Source organism: Chiroxiphia lanceolata, chromosome 21, assembly GCF_009829145.1.
Source record: "Chiroxiphia lanceolata isolate bChiLan1 chromosome 21, bChiLan1.pri, whole genome shotgun sequence".
Lineage (NCBI taxonomy): Eukaryota > Metazoa > Chordata > Aves > Passeriformes > Pipridae > Chiroxiphia > Chiroxiphia lanceolata.
The window spans coordinates 2123199-2140785 of NC_045657.1; the positions used below are offsets into that span (position 1 = coordinate 2123199).

At 47.4% G+C, this 17587-nt stretch overlaps 1 protein-coding gene across 1 annotated transcript; it reads left to right on the top strand.

Annotated features, from left to right (window-relative positions):
- The first annotated feature begins 2673 nt into the window (after nucleotides 1–2673).
- Nucleotides 2674–17089, top strand: RAB14 (RAB14, member RAS oncogene family). Its single transcript, XM_032708167.1, has 8 exons — nucleotides 2674–2890; nucleotides 9488–9546; nucleotides 10477–10530; nucleotides 11937–12114; nucleotides 13046–13112; nucleotides 13958–14045; nucleotides 14346–14376; nucleotides 15169–17089. The coding sequence occupies exons 2-8, from the start codon at nucleotides 9495–9497 to the stop codon at nucleotides 15344–15346; spliced, it is 648 nt and encodes a 215-aa protein (XP_032564058.1). The 5' UTR covers nucleotides 2674–2890; nucleotides 9488–9494; the 3' UTR covers nucleotides 15347–17089.
- The last annotated feature ends 498 nt before the right edge of the window (nucleotides 17090–17587 follow it).

Below are 17587 nucleotides of genomic sequence, written 5' to 3' on the forward strand. Positions count from 1 at the left end.
CCACCCTGTGAGTGTGACTGGAGAGGTGGAAAGTTCTGCTGCTGGATCAGGGCAGCAGCTCTGAGCAGGGCAACCAAACCCCACAGGGAGCCCAGCCCAGGGCTTGGAATTCCCACTGGAAAAGAAGCTACTGCTTGAATCAGCCACTTACACCCTCAGCAGGCTGTGCAGTTCCAGGGGATAATTCCTGTCCTGAATTCCACCTTGCTCACCCCATCTCACTAATTCTCCCAAGGCTGAACCACAGATAGAAGATTAATCAATGGGTTTTGTGTGGGATATTTGAACCATTTTGAATTTTAAAACCTGTCAAGCAAACCTTACAGTGTCTGTGTTAACAGAATAATATTTGGGGCAATACCAAGGAACCGTATTTTTTTCCAAGGCAGTAAAACCAGACTGTAACTGTGTCAAAACAGTCAGATCGTTCTCCACTTAAAGACTCCCTCTCGTGGAAATCATTCTCACTGGCCTGTTTTGACCTATTTTTTTCTAGTAAAAGTCACTCCATATAAGGTCTTGCAAGACTTGAGAAGGTCTCTGTTGCACAGTGTCACCCGTTTTGAAGTCAGAACCCTGACAGCAGCAGACAGGAGTCCTATATCTGGAGCAGGCTGCCAGCAGATTTTGTATTTTTGCTACTTGGGTCTTTGCTTTTTATTACTCAGAGATTTATTTTTTTTTTTTTTCAGTAGGTAGAGGAAGGGGAAAAAAATTCTAATTGCTTTTTATCTGTGATTTTCACCCCGTGTAAGAGGCTTCTACCCAGGTAACATGGAGTGTTATCTACCATCCAGGGCCTCCCTGGTAGGGGTGGAGTAATAATTAGGGTTTGGGTGATTCATGGGAAGCAGAGGATTCCCTGCATGTTGCTACACTAAGAAAATGGAATTAGTGATGTCACAGAAACAGAGGTGGAAAATGCCCATTCTGGAAATGCACTTCCACAGAAATGTGTCAGTGGGGAAAAGCTGCAATACAAATCCTGGCCAGTGACCCACAAGATTTCGATATTTTCCATAATGTGTGGGACTGAAATAAAATCCTTATTGTCCCCTGGTTGTCTGTCAGGAGAGGAAATCACATTATTTGGATTCCACGTCCACGTATTCGGGCAGGAATTGAGCTGTTTTCCATCACCCTTAAGCCCCAACCCGACTCTCAATCCTAAAATAAGTGGGATCCCCCCACATGCTTTAATTGGAGCTCTTGGCTTTTGTGGCACTAAAGCTGCCAAAGCATCGTGTTCCCTGTGGAATCATAAATCACCCCCTCAGCACACAGTGACAGATAATTCGTATTTAAATAGAGATACAACCACCATTAACAGGTCTGTTGGTCCTAAAGCTTTCAAAAAAAACCCCACTCTCAAAGAGTTTTTGTTAAACACAAAGCAAAACTTAAATTCTGAGTATTAATCTGGAATTTCGGCCTCATTAACTCATTCTGTGTTCCCGTGTTCACCTAAGGGAAGGTTGGACGTGGAGCTGAAAATCGGGGTAAGTTCATTGAACTGGGGATACACAGAGTCCTTCATAACATTACTCAAGTTAAAGTTTTTCATCTCCTGATTTATTTCTAATAAAATTTGGGCAGCGTGTTGTGGTTTTAGCACTTTAGCACCGCCCGCCACAAGCGTTCAAAAGGCCGATTTTAAAAATAATTTAAAAAAAAATCAAAGCCCAAACGAACAACTTAGAGCATTTTGCAGGATATGTTGAAACATATATTTATATATAAAATAAATATATAAATATATAAAATATAGACAATATATAAATATAACTAATAAAATATAAATTATATACATCTAATAAATATACAAATAAATAGTATTAATGAAATAGAAATAAAATATATAAAGAAATACAATTAATAACATATAAATAAATCTAAAAATCTATTAAATATATAAATAAATGCAATTAATAAAACAGAAATAAAATATAGAATTATATAAATAATATAGTTAATTTAATATAAATTAAATAATAAAAATATTATAAATATATAATAATATAATTAATTTAATATAAAATATATAAATTTATTAAATGCATAGATACAAATACTAATAAAATATAAATAAATATATGATTACATTAATTATATAAATAATATAATTAATAAAAATATAAATACATTAAATGTGTAAATAAATATAATTAATAAAATATAAACAAACATATAAAAATAAAATATAAAAAAAAAATATTAAAAATAATGTTACAAGGGACAGAGGCCGAGCTCTGCAGCCCCTCACTGTGGTGGAGCCCCGTACCTGCATCGCGCCGGGCTCTTCTTCCTCGCACCATTTCCTGGCGGGGCTTTGCTGGAGGCCTTCCAGGGGAATCACTAATCGCTTCCTCGCTTTTTCCGTGAGGGGAAAAGCGGGTGAAAATCCGGGATTTTTCCCGGCGGGCTCCTCCCGTTCCCGCCCTGAGGCGGTGCCGCCGCCTGAGGGCGCGCGAGCGCAAGGGGCGGGGCGAAGATGGAGGCGGGGCCGAGTCGGGGCGTGAGGGGCGGGGCCACGCGTGAGGCGCGCGCGCCTCACGCGTGGCCCCGCCCCTCACGCCTCGACTCGGCCCCGCCTCCGGCCCCGCCCCGCGAGGGGCAGCGGCCGCTCTGATTGGCCGCGACGCGGCGCCCTCGCGCCCACTCTTTGTGCCCGTCGAGGGTGGGAGGGGAAACCCCGTGCGAGCGGCGCCGCCATCTTGGCTGCGGGGGTGATGGGGGCGCAGCGGAGCCGCGTCTGAGGGGAAGCGGAGCCAGCGCGGAGCGAGGCCCCCGACCGGAGAAACACACACACATACACACGGAGACACACACACACCGCCCCGCCGCGGGGAACGGGCACCGCGCTGCACAGCTCCCCGAGCCCCGAACACAGGTACGGCGCGCCCGGGGAGGGGCGGGCGACCGCCCGGCCGGGCCTGAGGCGCCAGGCCCTGCGATGGGCTCCACTGGGTTCCGCTGGGCCGGGCGGGTCCTGTAGGGAGGTGAAGACCACCCGGGGCCGCCCTGAGTCGAGGAACGGTGGGCCTGCAAGGAGCCGAGCGGCCCCGGGGCCTCAGGAGGGGAAGGGGCGGCCGGGCAGGACTAGGCCGCTCCGTCCGTGTGGCACCGCCGCCCCCCCGGTAACGCCACCCCCAAATCCGCCTGCACACGCCGTGTATTTATGTGTATTTATATATATGCGTCCCTTACTAGCTGTTGCAGTCGCCCGCAGGGTGTGTAGGTGTATATTATACTCTGTGTGGTCGACGTGCAGCGTTATCTGGACTTTTGATTGTTGTGTTGACCTGCGCTGTCATGAACTTTGACAAAAAAATGACTTTGAGGGCTGAGGGAAAAGCCACTTCCCATTCGAGAAAGCAATGAAAGTGCACTAGATTCGTATTCTGTTTTCTTTTGTCAAAGCTTGTTGGGGCTAAATAGAAGAGAGAAATTCTGCTCTTTCACCTGGTTGTGTGTTCCCACATGGAGTTTCTCTAACGTCTGTGAGGAGCTTTGTCTTGAATCGAAGTTTTACTGAATTGTCCTTGCACTAAGGCCAGGCAAGGGGAGGTGTCTGCACTGGGGTCTGGCTCTGGAGGTTGTTTGGTGTGGCCTTTGCTTTCTGTGGCTCTGAAACAGGCTCTGTGTTTGACATATTCAAAACTTACAGAACCCCTTTGTGAACAAGATTCACTCAGGTTCATTGTGTCCTAAACCACTAAAAAACCCCAAATCACCACAACTTTTTCAATGGCCAGATGTTATCTTGTGGAATGCTTTGGCCTTGGGATTGATTCCTGTCGTGGTTTGGATTCAGGGGCTCTTAGGATTTGCAAAATCGTAAATCTGAGTGGAAGGAAGAAGTTCCTGTTTTCCTTTTCCATTTTATGAATAACAAAAAAAAAAAAGAGGAGTTATTGTGAAGGACAGCAGTTTGGAAACAAACCTGTTCTACTGGAGGTACTGGGATTTAAAATGTAAATAATATTTTAAAATGGCTTGCTCACTCTTGTGCATCTAATGGAACCTGCTTGTGGTTGGTTCTCGTTTTGCTGTGTCTTCTTGAAGCACGAGGTAGATCTTAGTTCATTTTGTTCTGAAATGTCTGTGACTTGTGTTTTCCAAGGTGATGACTCCAGAGGGTTGTTGGGATGACAACAAAACTCTGCTGGTGTCTGTATAAACTGTCCCAAACTTCCCTGATACCTCTGGACCTTGGTTCTCCTGCTGTGAACTGACTGTTCTGTAGGAAGAGGAAAATGAGATAAGTGGGGATATCCCAGTGGATAAGGGATGGCTGAGAGGATGGACATGGGAAAAGTGCTGGTGAGGGCAGGTGTGCCATGATCTGGGTGTGGTCAGGGAGAAATGAGGTGTGCACACAGAAAAGCAGGAAGTTTAGGGAGCAAAATGGAGTAACTTTGTGGAGCAGGATGTGAAACCATGAGAAGGATAAAGCAGCACAATGTGGGAAGCGCTGGAGAGCTGGTGGGGAGATCAGAGAGTGAAGGAAGTGTGATGTATGGCTTAAAGTAAAGCCAAAATTCTCGTGTGGAAGGAGAAGTGAAGGCCTGTGAAGCCTTAGAAATCCTTCCTGGGCCCCAGGCTGGGTTGAGGTGTTTTACATGACTGAAGAATATATTAAATACATTTCTCCAGGAACAGCCTGGAAAAGGCCCTGCAGGGCTGGAGCTGGGGAGGCTGAGCCCCAGAGCCTGCAGGGCATGGGGGCATCCAGGGAAAGAGGAACTGGACATGGGGATAATAAGGAAATGCAGAGGGATCTTGGACAGCAGATCACAGAGACCTGCTGGGCTGCTCTCTGCTCTCAGATCAGCTCAGCCAAATTCACTGCCTTGTGCTCATGGGATGCCTTGATGAAATCCAAGGGGGGAAAGCTGGAGAGGATGACTCTGGAAGAGCTGAGGGGTGAGGAAGGAGCTGGCCAGCAACAAGTGATGTTGTCAGACAGGTGTGGAGGCTGCAGCAGGCTCAGAGTCCTCAGGGATCAGGCTCAGCAGGGCTTTGTGAAGCCAGGCCTGCAGAAATAAAGCAGCAGAGCAGGGCAGCATCTTCAAGAGGGCCAAGATGCTGGTGTGGGTCAGGAACCCTGAGTGTCTTTGGGGTGTGGAAGTCAGAGAACCACAGTGGAATTTCATTGGAACAGACCTCGTGGCTTGCTGTGGACAAGAGACCTGTGGGAATGAATTGCTTGGGGGAATGAATTGATAACAGAACTGTTATCACCTCCCAGCCTGCTGGGATTTTACAGAAGGCCACAACTGAGGCAGTGACAGACTATTCCTGAAGGAAGGTACCACTTGGACCACGTTTTGTGTGCTTGGCAGAAGTCTTCCTCAGGGGAAAAGTGCAGTTTGGAATTGATATAATTCTACCTCTCCATAACCCCTTCCCCTCATCCATCTCAGTGTTCTCTGCTAAGTAACATCCAAGGAAATCTGCAGCTTCAACTGGGAGATCCTTTTCTGTTGCACATCCTTGAAGAATGATGGGAAGAACACCTGGGTGGCTGATGGAACACAAAATCCCTCTGGCTTCAGAGTAATTACCCAGTGGTTCCCTGGCTGCACTGGTGTGGTTTTGTGGGGAACCTGTAGCAAAGGACAGTCCTGAGTTTGAAGGGGGTGTTGTTTCCACAGGTGTGATCCCTGGGGATTGACCATCCATCAGTTAATGGCATTACCCACGTGCAGTGTCTGATAAAACCTGTGCATTGCAGGTTCTGCTCTCTTCTCATAACACACCTGCTGCTTGCTGAGCAGAAAAATATGACATTTCTCTATGTAAATGATGTCCAGGCTGGAGTTCAAACTGGATGTCCTGGAGCTGAGCTGGAAGGAACTGCCCAGGTCCCACAAAGGCTGGTGTGACTCTGATATTTACAGTTGTGGTGTTGTGATACAGAATCAGGGCAGTGTGCCTGGAACTGCCTTTTCTGGGGGGATCAGATGTGCTGATGCTTGGAATAAGGCTGCAGTGAGATCTCTAAATACCTGTGGAGTGCTTGTTGATTAGAGGAGGAAATGGAGATGTACTGGGATCTCATTAAGGTCATCTTTAACTTTCTATTAAAAAATGCCTCTAAGGGAGAAGTCGATGTCTGGAAATGGATGACGGTGCCACTGCTCACTGTGAGATTCCCAGGCTTAACTGGAATATGGAAATTAATTGTGCAGGCTTTGAAATGACAGAAATCTGTGCACAGTGAGCCACGAGCCTCTGGCTGGTGGCCAATCTGGACTAATGCTCTGAACTCCTGGGAAGTGCTGCCTCTGAGAGGGGAGCCAGAGCTTGTCCTGAGCTGGCAGCCTTTCCTGGAACAGGGATGGCAGGTAGGCCAAGCTCCCAGACTGAACTTCTGCTTTCTGGTAACAGTAAATTCATGGCTGGGTAACTTTGATGTCAGCAGTGCTGGAGCTGAGCTGGGGATATTTATGGGCAGTTCTTGCCCTCCCAGAGGAAAGCCCCAACCCCTCATACTGGGATTATTGAGATTCACGTGTCTGGAACAGGGAGAGGGCTGGGAAGTGGAGGTGGAGCTCCAGTTTCTACAGATGGGTGCTGATTTTAACAGCTAGGAGCCCCTTGCACTGCCATGTAGCTGATATTTCAGTGTTTACTGACTCCTGGTGTGCCCTGTCCTTGTCTGGACTTCCTCCTTCCAGCTGCAGTAAATGCTGAGGTGTCAGTTCTCCAAGGCTCAATTCTCCCCAGAGCTTCTCTGTTCAGTTTGTTGCATTTATTTTTCCCCTTCAGCACAGAGTCCTTCTGGAATATCACTTTTATTCCAAGGTCTGAGTACAGTTTGAATTCCTGCTAATCCTTACTGGAATTTGAGCGTTTAGAAGTTTGTTATTTGGCTGTTTTAGTATTGCTTTGGGTTTTATTTCATTTTTTCTAAAAGAAGTCATCTGTTCCCCAGAAAAGATTCCTGACCTTTAGTAATGATTTGGAGTATTTCAGAATCTTTTTTTGTAATGTGACCCTTGGAATAAATGTAATCCCAATACCCAAGTGTTGCTTTATTTTTCCATTTAACTCCAGAAATTCTGATTAACCTTAGTATCCCTATTTCTGCAGCTTTCAGTACAGATGTGTGCCAAACACAGTGACTTCTGCAGCAGCTCTGGGTCTTGAGAGAAGGTCCAGACTCCTCCTATGAGCGAATTCCTTTATGATGTTGCTGTTCATAATGTTTTTTGAAGCCATGGGGCTGTGTGCTGGGTACAAAGGGTGTGTGGTACCTCCACCTCTGGTAGAGCCTGATGTCACTGGAACCATGAGGGTGGAGTTCTAGCAATGAGATGTGGCTTGAATTGGGTCCCCCTTTCCCACCCATTTCTTAACAGAACTTGTTGCCAAGCACAGAATTTGGTTTTCTGTCCCTTTGAAGTGGTTTTGATGCACGGTGTTGGAAAGCTGTGGCAGTTTCTGTTGTATTGAAATAGCACAGTTAGACTTGTTTACTTAAAGGGTATAATGAAGGTGGACATATCTGAGCAAGCAAACCCAGTCTGGTAAATAAACAGAGATAAAGGCTCACTTCAGTTCAGTGTGTGATCCAGCCTGCACAGAGTTCCCAGCTTGTCCATCCTTTGAAGGAGAGTCCTGCTCACCTTCCAGTGCTGCTGATTACAGGCTGGGATAGCAGGATGCATCCCCTTGGCATTCCTGGTGTTGTGAAGGAAGAGAGGCCACCCAGGCTTCTCCAGGACAGATTTTACAGGGGTTGGTTCCCTGTCTTGGTGCTGCTTGGTTTGGTTGGGTGTTTTACCAGCATGAGTTACAACACGCTCCTGTCCTGGGAATCAGGTCTCAGGTGCAGGTGAAGTGTCCTGTCAGAACACAGACACTGGGGCAGAAGATGCCCAGTTTGAATATTCCTGCACTGGGATGTGCTGGAGAAGAGAAGAAACCATCATATGTGAGGATGTTCAGGAAACTTGAAGTACTGGATGTTTCCACAGTGACAAGTTAATTTGGAATTCCATATGGGGCTGTTACTTGTCTTTGTTTGCTGGTATTGAAAATAATCAGTGCATGTATTGGAAGAAAATGTAACCTTAGAGTCTTGCAGGAAATAAGGCAGAGGAGCTGCTGGCCTGCTTGGTGAATTACTGTCCAAAACTGTCTTTAGTTTACTATCTTGGAACACACTTGGTTTGCTAGAACAGCGTGTGTAGGATTTAGTGTGGGTGCTTTGCACGCTGCCTGGGATGGAAGGCCTGGAGTGTTCCCATGTCCTGAGCCAGGCAGGAGGAGAGGAGGTGCAGAGCAGAGCCTGGCACTCAGTAAACCCTTCTTAACTGCTGCTGGAGTTGTGGAGATAAGCATGTTTGCCTTCAATCTCTGCAGTGTGGAGGCTGTTGGTGTGTGCTGGGAATGTTCCCCTTCCCTATGACTGCAGTTCACTGGGAGGGATTAATTGTGGTTCAAGAAACAGTACTTTGCTTTTCAGAGGGTCCCAGGCCCATAAGCTTTCCCATGTTTTTATTTCCTTCCAGTCCTGGTTTCGTTTGCCATGTGAATGACACATGACTGAATGAAAATCTCTCTGGGCTCAGTGTTCCTGCAAAGAGTGCCCTGTGTTCCTGATGGCTGGCTGCCTGCCTGCAGGAGCAGGGAGGGAAATGGGGAATTCCTGGCAGAAACCTTCCACTTGCTTAGCTGGTCTCAGTGGAGTTTAACTTGAAGCCTGTGGCAAAAGCAGGCATTTCTCATCCCTTATGTTACCTGGCCTGTATAGTTGTGGGATCTTGGTAACTGATGTATTAGTTGGTAAGTCAGCCTTTACTCCTTGCAGATTTACACAGCTGAAGTTCTAATTCCCTCTACATTCAGGAAAGCATAGGAAAACTGTGACTCTTTAAAAAAGAGCAACTGCTGCTGTAGCACAGCCCTGCTGACAAAGCCACAGCCCTGGAGACCAACTTCCTGACCATCTGATTTGTGGCTGCACCACTTTCCAGCGTGGCCAGAGCAACCCAGGGCTACTCCAGCCTTCTCAGTAATCCTCAGCTGTCTGCTGCAAGCTGCACTGTTTCCTTTGTTGCTGTTGCAAGTCTCCAAAGTGTGATGTAATAGTTCCAACTCGCTGGTTTTGTAAAACCTCTTCAGATTTTTGTGTTGGAGTCAGATTTTATTTTGAGTTCATACATCAGCTGTTGGGGGGTGAGTGCTGCTCTGCCAAGGGCTGTGAGAGCAAAGAGGGACTGAGCTTTCCAATAGCTTTCTGGATAAAATTGAATAAGTATCAGAGCATTGTTCTGCTTAGAGTTCAGAGCAAACGATGTGGGAGCTTTGCTGGGTGTCTGTGGCACTAAGTCAGTGACTCTGGGGAGCTGCACAAATTTGAACTGGGAATGAAAGGGTAGCTGGGGGGAGTTGCTGATATGAACTAAATTGGATGAATGGGGTTGAGTTTGGTGACCAAGTCCCAGTTCTGACGTGTTCTGTTTTTCTGTTTTAGTGCCACAATGGCAACTGCACCTTACAACTATTCCTACATCTTTAAGTACATCATTATTGGTGAGTACCACTGGGCACAGCCCTGGTTGTGTGGGGGTGTGGATGGGTGAGGAACCTGGGGCTGTGCCACTGCTGCTTTCAGGGGGTGTCTGTCCCACCTCAGTCCCCCCAGGTCACCACACTTGCTCTGAAGCTTCAGCAGCAGTGACAACATGAAGGCAAAAATGCCTTTGTGTGCCCCAGAACTGCTGTGGGGGGAGGCAAGGCCCAGTGCCTGTGCTGAGTTCCCTCAGTTGCTGAGGGAACCAGTTCCTCTTAAAAACTGGTTTGGATGGGAAAATGGGGAAGAAATGACTGGGAGTCAGCACAGCTGGGATGTTGTGTTGGTTCAGGTTTGCTCGAGCACTTTGCATTGTTAATCTCAAAGGTTTCAGAATTTCTGTTGAAGGCACAAGTGCTTATAAACCTCATGCAGAGAAGACAATTTTTGTGTTCAAATGTTGCTTTAGCTGCAGCTTCCTTGGCTGTTTGGAGTCAGGGACTTGATTACATTCATTACTATCCTGGAAGAACTGGTCTGGCTGTTAATTGTTTAATTGCTAATGACCTTGTGTAGGTGTAAGTGATCTGCAGTGTTACTGTACAGGTTTGTGAGGCTGCTGTGAAGCCTCAGCCTCTGGAAAAGTTAGTTATTAAAACATCTTGCTGTGCCTCACTCTTGGCATTGTGCAAGTGGATCAGTGGAAGTGATTTCTTGTCAGTATTTTTATAACCTTGTGAAATACAGTTGTAAAGTCAGGAATACAAATTCAGTTATTTTTGGAGTTGCTTGCAGTCCTGTACCTGTACCCAAGGCTCTGGGGCAGAAGTGACAAATTTAAGGGCTGGAGCTCTTGGGAAAGGAGTGGCTGCCTGTCTGCACCATTTGTTGTGTGGGATGAAGGAAACGTGCTTGTTCCAACAATGATTTAACTCTTCTTTCTGTAACAGGGGACATGGGTGTAGGAAAGTCCTGTTTGCTTCATCAATTCACAGAAAAGAAGTGTGAGTATTTCAGTTCCCAGCATTTTTCCTGTATCTCCACCCCTCTTTCCTGCCTGTTTGCTTCCATCGTGCATGAGCTGCATTTGGTGTGTGAATCTGTCTGGACTGTACTGGGTCAGGTTTTTGCTTTGACTTCTGCAGATGTAGAGACAAAATGTTGATGTAGCAATGGTAAAAGTCCTGCCTGTGAGGAGTGGGAAGAACAAGATCTGGTTTTACAGCTTTTCTGGGGAATTTTGACACGGAACAAAGCGAAATCTCTTGTCTGAAATGTTATGGTTTCAGTATTGGTGTAACTTGCTCACAAGCACCTGCAGTTTTTAGGGCTATTCAGGAGTTCAAAAAGAAAAAAGAATTAATTTTTCTTGTTTGCAGCCTTGAGCAGCACTGCCATTGCCTGCAGCTCTGTGAGTCAGGACACTTGGCCTGCCCTGGGTGATGGTGTTTCAGGCTTACTGCAGTCTGTCTCAAACATTCTTTTAGACATGGTATCATCCTTAATTAAGAATTAGCTCCTAAAGTGTGTTGCCTTGTGGTTTGCAGCAGTTGTTACCTCACTCCCTGAGTAATTCTGCAGGTATTTATCAGCACAAAGTCAGTCTGAGCTCACCATGTGCTGCTCGAGGTGTGGTAACAAGTGGGTAGGAGCTGCAGTTTAAAATACTTGCTTTTTAGTAGAAATAGGATTTTCTGACTGTTATTTTTGATTAAAATGCAGTATCAACCAATTATTTCAATGCTGCTTCACCTGTGATCAGATTCTCAGTGAGGATGTGTCTTGTTCTTGGTCTGTCAGCACCAAACCCCTCTGCTGTGACTGTCACTAACTGCAGGGAGCTTGAGGAGCTCCTCACCCTTCCTGTATTTTCTTGCTCTTTCTCAAAGATGAGCTTGTTAACATGAGTTCATCAGAAGTAGAAAGATGCCTTCTGGGGTTTGATTTGTTGTGTTTAGAGCTCCTTATGAAAGTGGCATTTCCTGTGCACAGTCCTGTGGTTGCCCTGTCTGAAACAACCCAGATACTTATTTTTGAAGATGTTACAGACTTTTGAACTGTATCTTTCTTGGTAATTCCCTAAAAGTTATCTTTTCCCACTGCATTGAAATAGTTTCTGCAAGGATAGACTGGGAATCAGCTGACTTGATACCTTCTGATATGTATGGCCAAACAGCAGCAGAGAAGGCAAGGAATTTTATAACTGTTTTTAAAACTTAACTGCAGCTCAGGAAATACAGCATTTTATTTCTGTTTCAGTGATACAGTTTGGGAACTGTAGCTGTAAAAATGCTTTCTTAGAGACTGAAAATCTAGTAAAGATAACTGCAAACTGCTGGTAGTCACATCTTTGCAGCAAGGAAACCTTGTCCTGGAGAGATCTGATCTTTGCTTTTATTTCTCATGGCAGTTATGGCAGACTGTCCCCACACAATTGGTGTTGAATTTGGCACAAGAATAATTGAAGTTAGTGGCCAAAAAATTAAACTACAGATTTGGGATACAGCAGGACAAGAGAGATTCAGGGCTGTCACACGAAGCTACTACAGAGGAGCAGCAGGAGCTCTCATGGTCTACGACATCACCAGGTAAGGGCAGGAGCTCTGGGTGTGCTTGTCACAGCCTCGTGTGTCCTGTCTTGTCTGTGCCCTTGGCTTGTGTCTGGATGATCAGTGTCCTGTTGTGTGACAGTTCCACACTTTGTACAGATACTTCAGGAGTTGTGTGGCTGCTTTCCTTGGGAAATGTTGCTGCTGACAGGCCTGAGGATCTCGCCATTTCGGGCCGTGGCTGCCCGGGTTGAAGCTTTTTTAAAGAACTGGCTTTGTCCTTAAAAGCTGCTCCTCAGCACGTGGGTTTGTGTCTCCTGGGAGGCCCTGGGTGCTGCTCTCACCTGGCAGAGTGTTCCCAGCGTGGGCACAGCCCCGGGCACTGCTGCAGTGCTGGGATGGTGTGTGGAGGGAGCACAGCCCTGCTGCCCTGGGCCTTCCCAGGCTGGCACTGCCCAGGAGAGGGGAGAGCTGAAGGTGCTGCTGAAGCAGCAATTCAGCAGATGCACCATGAAGTACCTCTGTTTCACACCTCTCCCTCTGGGGCTGTTCTCCATACTTGTCAAGCACCTCTTGTTTCTTCCTGCACGTGGAGGTGCACTTCCTGTTAAAGTCTTGAGTAAAACATCATCTGCAGTTTGTTACCAAAGTGCTCTTCTGCTGCTCAGTGTTCTGTGAGAATGACTGACAGGAAACCTTTAATGTGTTCTGTGCAGAACAACACCAAGGTTGTCTGTGTGCAGAAATGGGAATTGCTCTGGCTTTCCACACGTGTTGTAAGAGCTGCTCCAGGGGGTTAAAGTTGACTTGAAATTGTGGTCTGAGCCCAAACTGCTGCTTTGTGTGTCTGGAGTTGGGGAGAAGAGCAGGGATGGTGGATGTTTGCTTGGTGGATGCTGACTGTGCTATAGGCACTTAAATATTTTATAAAATACCCAGGCTAAAACTGTACTCGCTTGGTTCTTTGCAGAAGAAGTACATATAATCACTTAAGCAGCTGGCTGACAGATGCAAGGAACCTCACCAATCCAAATACTGTAAGTTGGACTTTATTTAGCTGGAAAAGCAGCATTTGCTGCTCCCTGAGCCAGAGGGGGGAGGCTCAGCCCCAAGCACCTGCAGTGGCTCTGCAGGAGCTGCCTGTGTTCTCTCCACTCCTCGTGTCCCCACTTGCAGTGCTTCCCTTGCTTCCTTGACTGCAGCTGCAGCAAAAGGGGCTCCTTCTAAAAGTCTTGCTGTGCCACTCACCTTTCAGGGGCTGCTTGAAGCAGTTGGAGATAAACTGTGGTGAAGTTGGACCAGCTCTAACTTCTGTTCCTCTTCTTGCTCTGTGGTAGTAACGAGGTGAACGCTCTCTTGTCTGAGGTTGGAATGTGAATTGGATCTTCAGCAAAAGCTGACCAGGTCTTTCAGAGGGAGGGGGAGGAAGGTTGAAGGTTCTTCTTCTGTGTCTCTCTGACCATACCACACAACTCTTGTCCGTCAGCCTTTCCCTGAATGCCTCTAAAATACTTTAGCACCAAACTGATGAGAAGACTCTGCTGTGACAAAAGAAACCTCTAAAGATTCTGTCTGGATTAGCAGATGATTAAACAAACACAAGAAGTGGCTCAGGGTCCAGCTCATGAACAAAGAGTAGCACCACTGCTTTTTAGGACCTGGTCTCCTGAGAACAGCCTAAAGCACTGGAAGGCTGGAGATGCTGTTCCTGCCTTCCCAGAGTGGGGAATGCTAGAGCAGAGCTCTCCTGGAGGAGCATGGCCTCTGCAGATAATCTGCTCTGCATATTTTCTTCTGGTTTTTCAGTCTTATCACTAACGAGGACGGCAGTGAAAAGGCTCACGAGCTTTTTCCCAGACTAACTCTGTCTCTCCCAAACCAGGTGATAATCCTCATAGGAAACAAAGCAGACCTGGAAGCACAGAGGGATGTTACATATGAAGAAGCCAAACAATTTGCTGAAGAAAATGGTGTGTTTTTTTCTCTTGGGCTGGTACATTTCCTACGAGATAGTGCTGTTAAAGTGACTGCTGAGCACTGATAGCTGCGAGTTTACTCTTCCAAACTCATGGAATTGTATGTACAAACTCCTGTGCCCAGGGCAGGCTGGCTTGGTGCTCACTGTCTTAGTTCTAGAAATCAGTTTGTGTCGATAATGTTTAGTACTAAAATAGTGTCTTGCATGTAACTGAAGGTCATGTGTGTCTGTGTCTGACTTGGGGCTGTTTGGTGTGTTGTGCATTGACTGTTAAACCTCTGTTTCTGAACAGGTTTATTGTTCCTCGAAGCAAGTGCAAAAACGTAAGTGGCTTTTATCTGCAGTAATGGTTCAGATCCATCTGTTTAAGAGGAATATGTTGGTCCTGACCAAGAACAGCCATGGAGCTGGGTATGGGAGGGGGGTGCAAATGCATAAGAAAGCAGACAAATGTTTCTGAGCTCCCTTGGAGGGTGAGGTGTGTTCAGCAGCTTTGACTTGAAGGTAACTCAGGAATTAGAGCTCTGGCTACATTTCAAACACTGGTTGAATCCAAATGAACCAACTGGGATATAAGGCCTTGTCTGAGCGTGGAGTGTGTACACGTGGGTCAGTGTTTCCCAGCCAGACATTCCTTCCCTCGGGTTTTTTGGGCTGTAGAGTTTGTTCTGGTCCCTTCAGTCCCTGAGGAGTTGCTGTGCCTGGGGCTGGCTGTGTCCCTGGGGGAGCAAGTCTCAGGGACACCAGGAACTGGGGCTCCCACTGGCACCTGGCAGAGTGGAACTTCTGCTCTGGGGTGGCTCCCTTGTCTTTGGGCCTCTGTCAGAGCTGTCCCGTGCCCGTGGCTCGACGTCTTGGTTTACTTTTGCTGCTCAGTGGTTCATTCTCTCATTCCTGCTGCCCCTGCTGGGTGCAGTGGCCAGGAGGGACCTGCTGCCGGGTCCGTCCCACGGACGGGGTTGGAGCTGGGCCTGGGATCCAGCACGGTGGGATCCAGCACGGTGGGATCCAGCACGGTGGGATCCCAGCATGGTGGGATCCAGCACGGTGGGATCCCAGCACGGTGTCCCTGCCGTGCTGAGGGGCAGCCCCGTGACTCTGCCGCTCTCTTGCAGTGGGGAGAACGTGGAGGACGCGTTCCTGGAGGCTGCCAAGAAGATCTACCAGAACATCCAAGACGGGAGCCTGGACCTGAACGCGGCCGAGTCGGGCGTACAGCACAAACCATCGGCCCCGCAGGGCGGGCGGCTAACGAGCGAACCCCAGCCCCAGAGGGAAGGCTGTGGCTGCTAGTGACCCTCCAGGGCTCCTCTGACCCTCCAGGGCTCCTCTGACCCCACACCTCTGCTCTCGGGAGCGCTGCTTTTGGCCGCTGCCCCGTCTTCTGTACATCTTACTGGGTTTAATTAAAACTCTGAGACAAGTTTAACACAGTACTAAACTGCTAAACAACTTTAGATGTAATCAGGTTATCAAAGGCAAGTAGAGTAATAAAACCTCTCCTGCATGGTAAATCTAGAAGTTTTTTTTTTTTCCTTGATTGTCCTTGTGATAGTGTCACCGATACATAATTTAAACTGAGCACTGATGCTGGACTCCTGATTTTACACTTTCGCAGGGCTTTTGTCTTGTATGGTTTAATTTTATGGTTCTTTGGCCTTTCTCCCCCACCTCTAACTGTTGGAGCTGTCCATAGTAAAGGATGAGTTTTTGCTGTGAAATGACTTCCGATGGTAGCGAGGGGCTCTGTAACGATGTGCTTTGTTGGAAGAATTCCCTGTGGGATGTGTTGGGGGTCGGGGTGGCGCCGGGGAGTGACCTGTTCATTCTTGTGCTCAATAGCTTTATGTCCTTTTTTTTGCCACTTCTCTCCTTTCCATTTGTTAACAGAACGTAAATATGTATAAAATTTGAAGGAACTGAGCTAACAGTTAAATACATCCTGTGTATATGATTTTATTGAAGAAACCGATGCCTGGCATTAGAACAGTGTGTAAGAAACCCCGTTTGTACAGTCTGAGCTCTCTGTGCCCACCTGCCCTGGCAGCACAGCCCGGCCCTGGCTGCAGCTCCCAGGCAGCATTCCCAGTGTCCCCAGGGATGTGGTGCTGGGGACACAGACATTAACACTAGTGGGATCTGTCTCATCTCTGCACTGGGGGTTCTCTCCCCTCTGCTTCTCGTTGCCCTTCTCGGGCTCCATCCGTGGCCGGGGCTCTCGCACACCCCCTGCTTTTGTACCTGTACCTTTGGGAATGGGCAGAGGCTGAACTGGACACTTGGAACAACATGTGCTCTCCAGGGATTTTAACTGCTGTTGTATTTTTTACCAGTCCTGTGTGAGGGGTTTTTTTAAGGGTTTTGCATCCAGCCTTGGAGTACATCCTTCCTGTGTGCGAGGGGTGTCACGTGGTGACCCTGCACGGGGGGGTGTTGCTGCACTAAGGGGGGGTTTTACTGTGGCTCCAAGTGCAGCTTCACTTGGAAAACATCACATGGTTTAAAAATGGAAGGGTAAGTGCTTAATGTCCCACCTCAGGCTCACTGCAGCGTTTCAAATACAAAGTAGCCTTAAAATCCCGCTCTAGACACTAAAACTCCACAATGTTCAGACTTGTAAGTAACCAGTGGTACCAGAGTATTGTACAGTCCTTGTTAAATAAAAGCCAAAACTGGAATGTGCAGACAGTGGGTTTGGGTAACTTGTGCGCTGTCCCTCTGTTTTGTCTGGTTAGTCCTTTTTTACCTCCTGTTCCTCAGTAGATGGGTATGTCTGAGATCTCCAGCTCCTGCATCCTGCTTCCCCCGAGGCTGCACCAGGGCTTGCCCAGGGACCACGACCTGCTGCTGGTGTGAAGTCAGTGTTGTAATGACTACAGCTTGTTGAGGTGCAATACCTGTACTCCCGGAGTCAGTTCAGTAGGTCTGATTGTTTCTGTCACAGAAAGGATCTGGTTGGACTGCTGTACTCCTCATTTGATGTAACAATGCTATTAATCTAAATATTTGTAAATAAAGTACCTGTATCTAGATAAACGTCACTGCTGTCTGTCATTTGCTGGGGGACCTCTGAGGGCTGAGAGATCTTTCTAGTGCTGGGTTTTGTGCTCAGCCTCCACTCTGGACCTGATGGTACAACCCCCAGTTTATAGAAGGAGTTTGTCCCCCTCTTCCAGAGCTGTTCTTTAGGGGGAACAGGGCAGAGCCAGCAGGGCTGTGGTGTTTGTTTGTTCCCAGTGAGCTGTGAGTTGCTGGATGATGCTGCATAGAACAGGTTTATATTAATAATGTGGATGAGAAAGGGCAAGACTGAGAGTGATTCCAAAGCCTGTTCCATAGGACAGGGAGAGAGGGCTGGGACAGAGTCACTGTGTCATTTCCCAGGAGTTGCTTGGAAATTTGTTTCTGAAGCCATTGACTGTATCCACAAAGCCTTTGGAGAGCCAAGGGTTGCTGAGAACTCAGCCCCAGCAGCCAGGAAGAGTTACACACATTCCTGCAGTGGGAGCTGCTGCTGTCCAGGGCTCAGTGTCC

Bases quoted from the DNA above. Each gene is read 5' to 3' on its own strand.
- RAB14 (XM_032708167.1), top strand. From the start codon at position 9,495: ATGGCAACTGCACCTTACAACTATTCCTACATCTTTAAGTACATCATT. The intron at 12,115-13,045 runs GTAAGGGCAGGA...GGTTCTTTGCAG, and splicing joins ATGGTCTACGACATCACCAG to AAGAAGTACATATAATCACT. The intron at 14,377-15,168 runs GTAAGTGGCTTT...GCTCTCTTGCAG, and splicing joins CTCGAAGCAAGTGCAAAAAC to TGGGGAGAACGTGGAGGACG.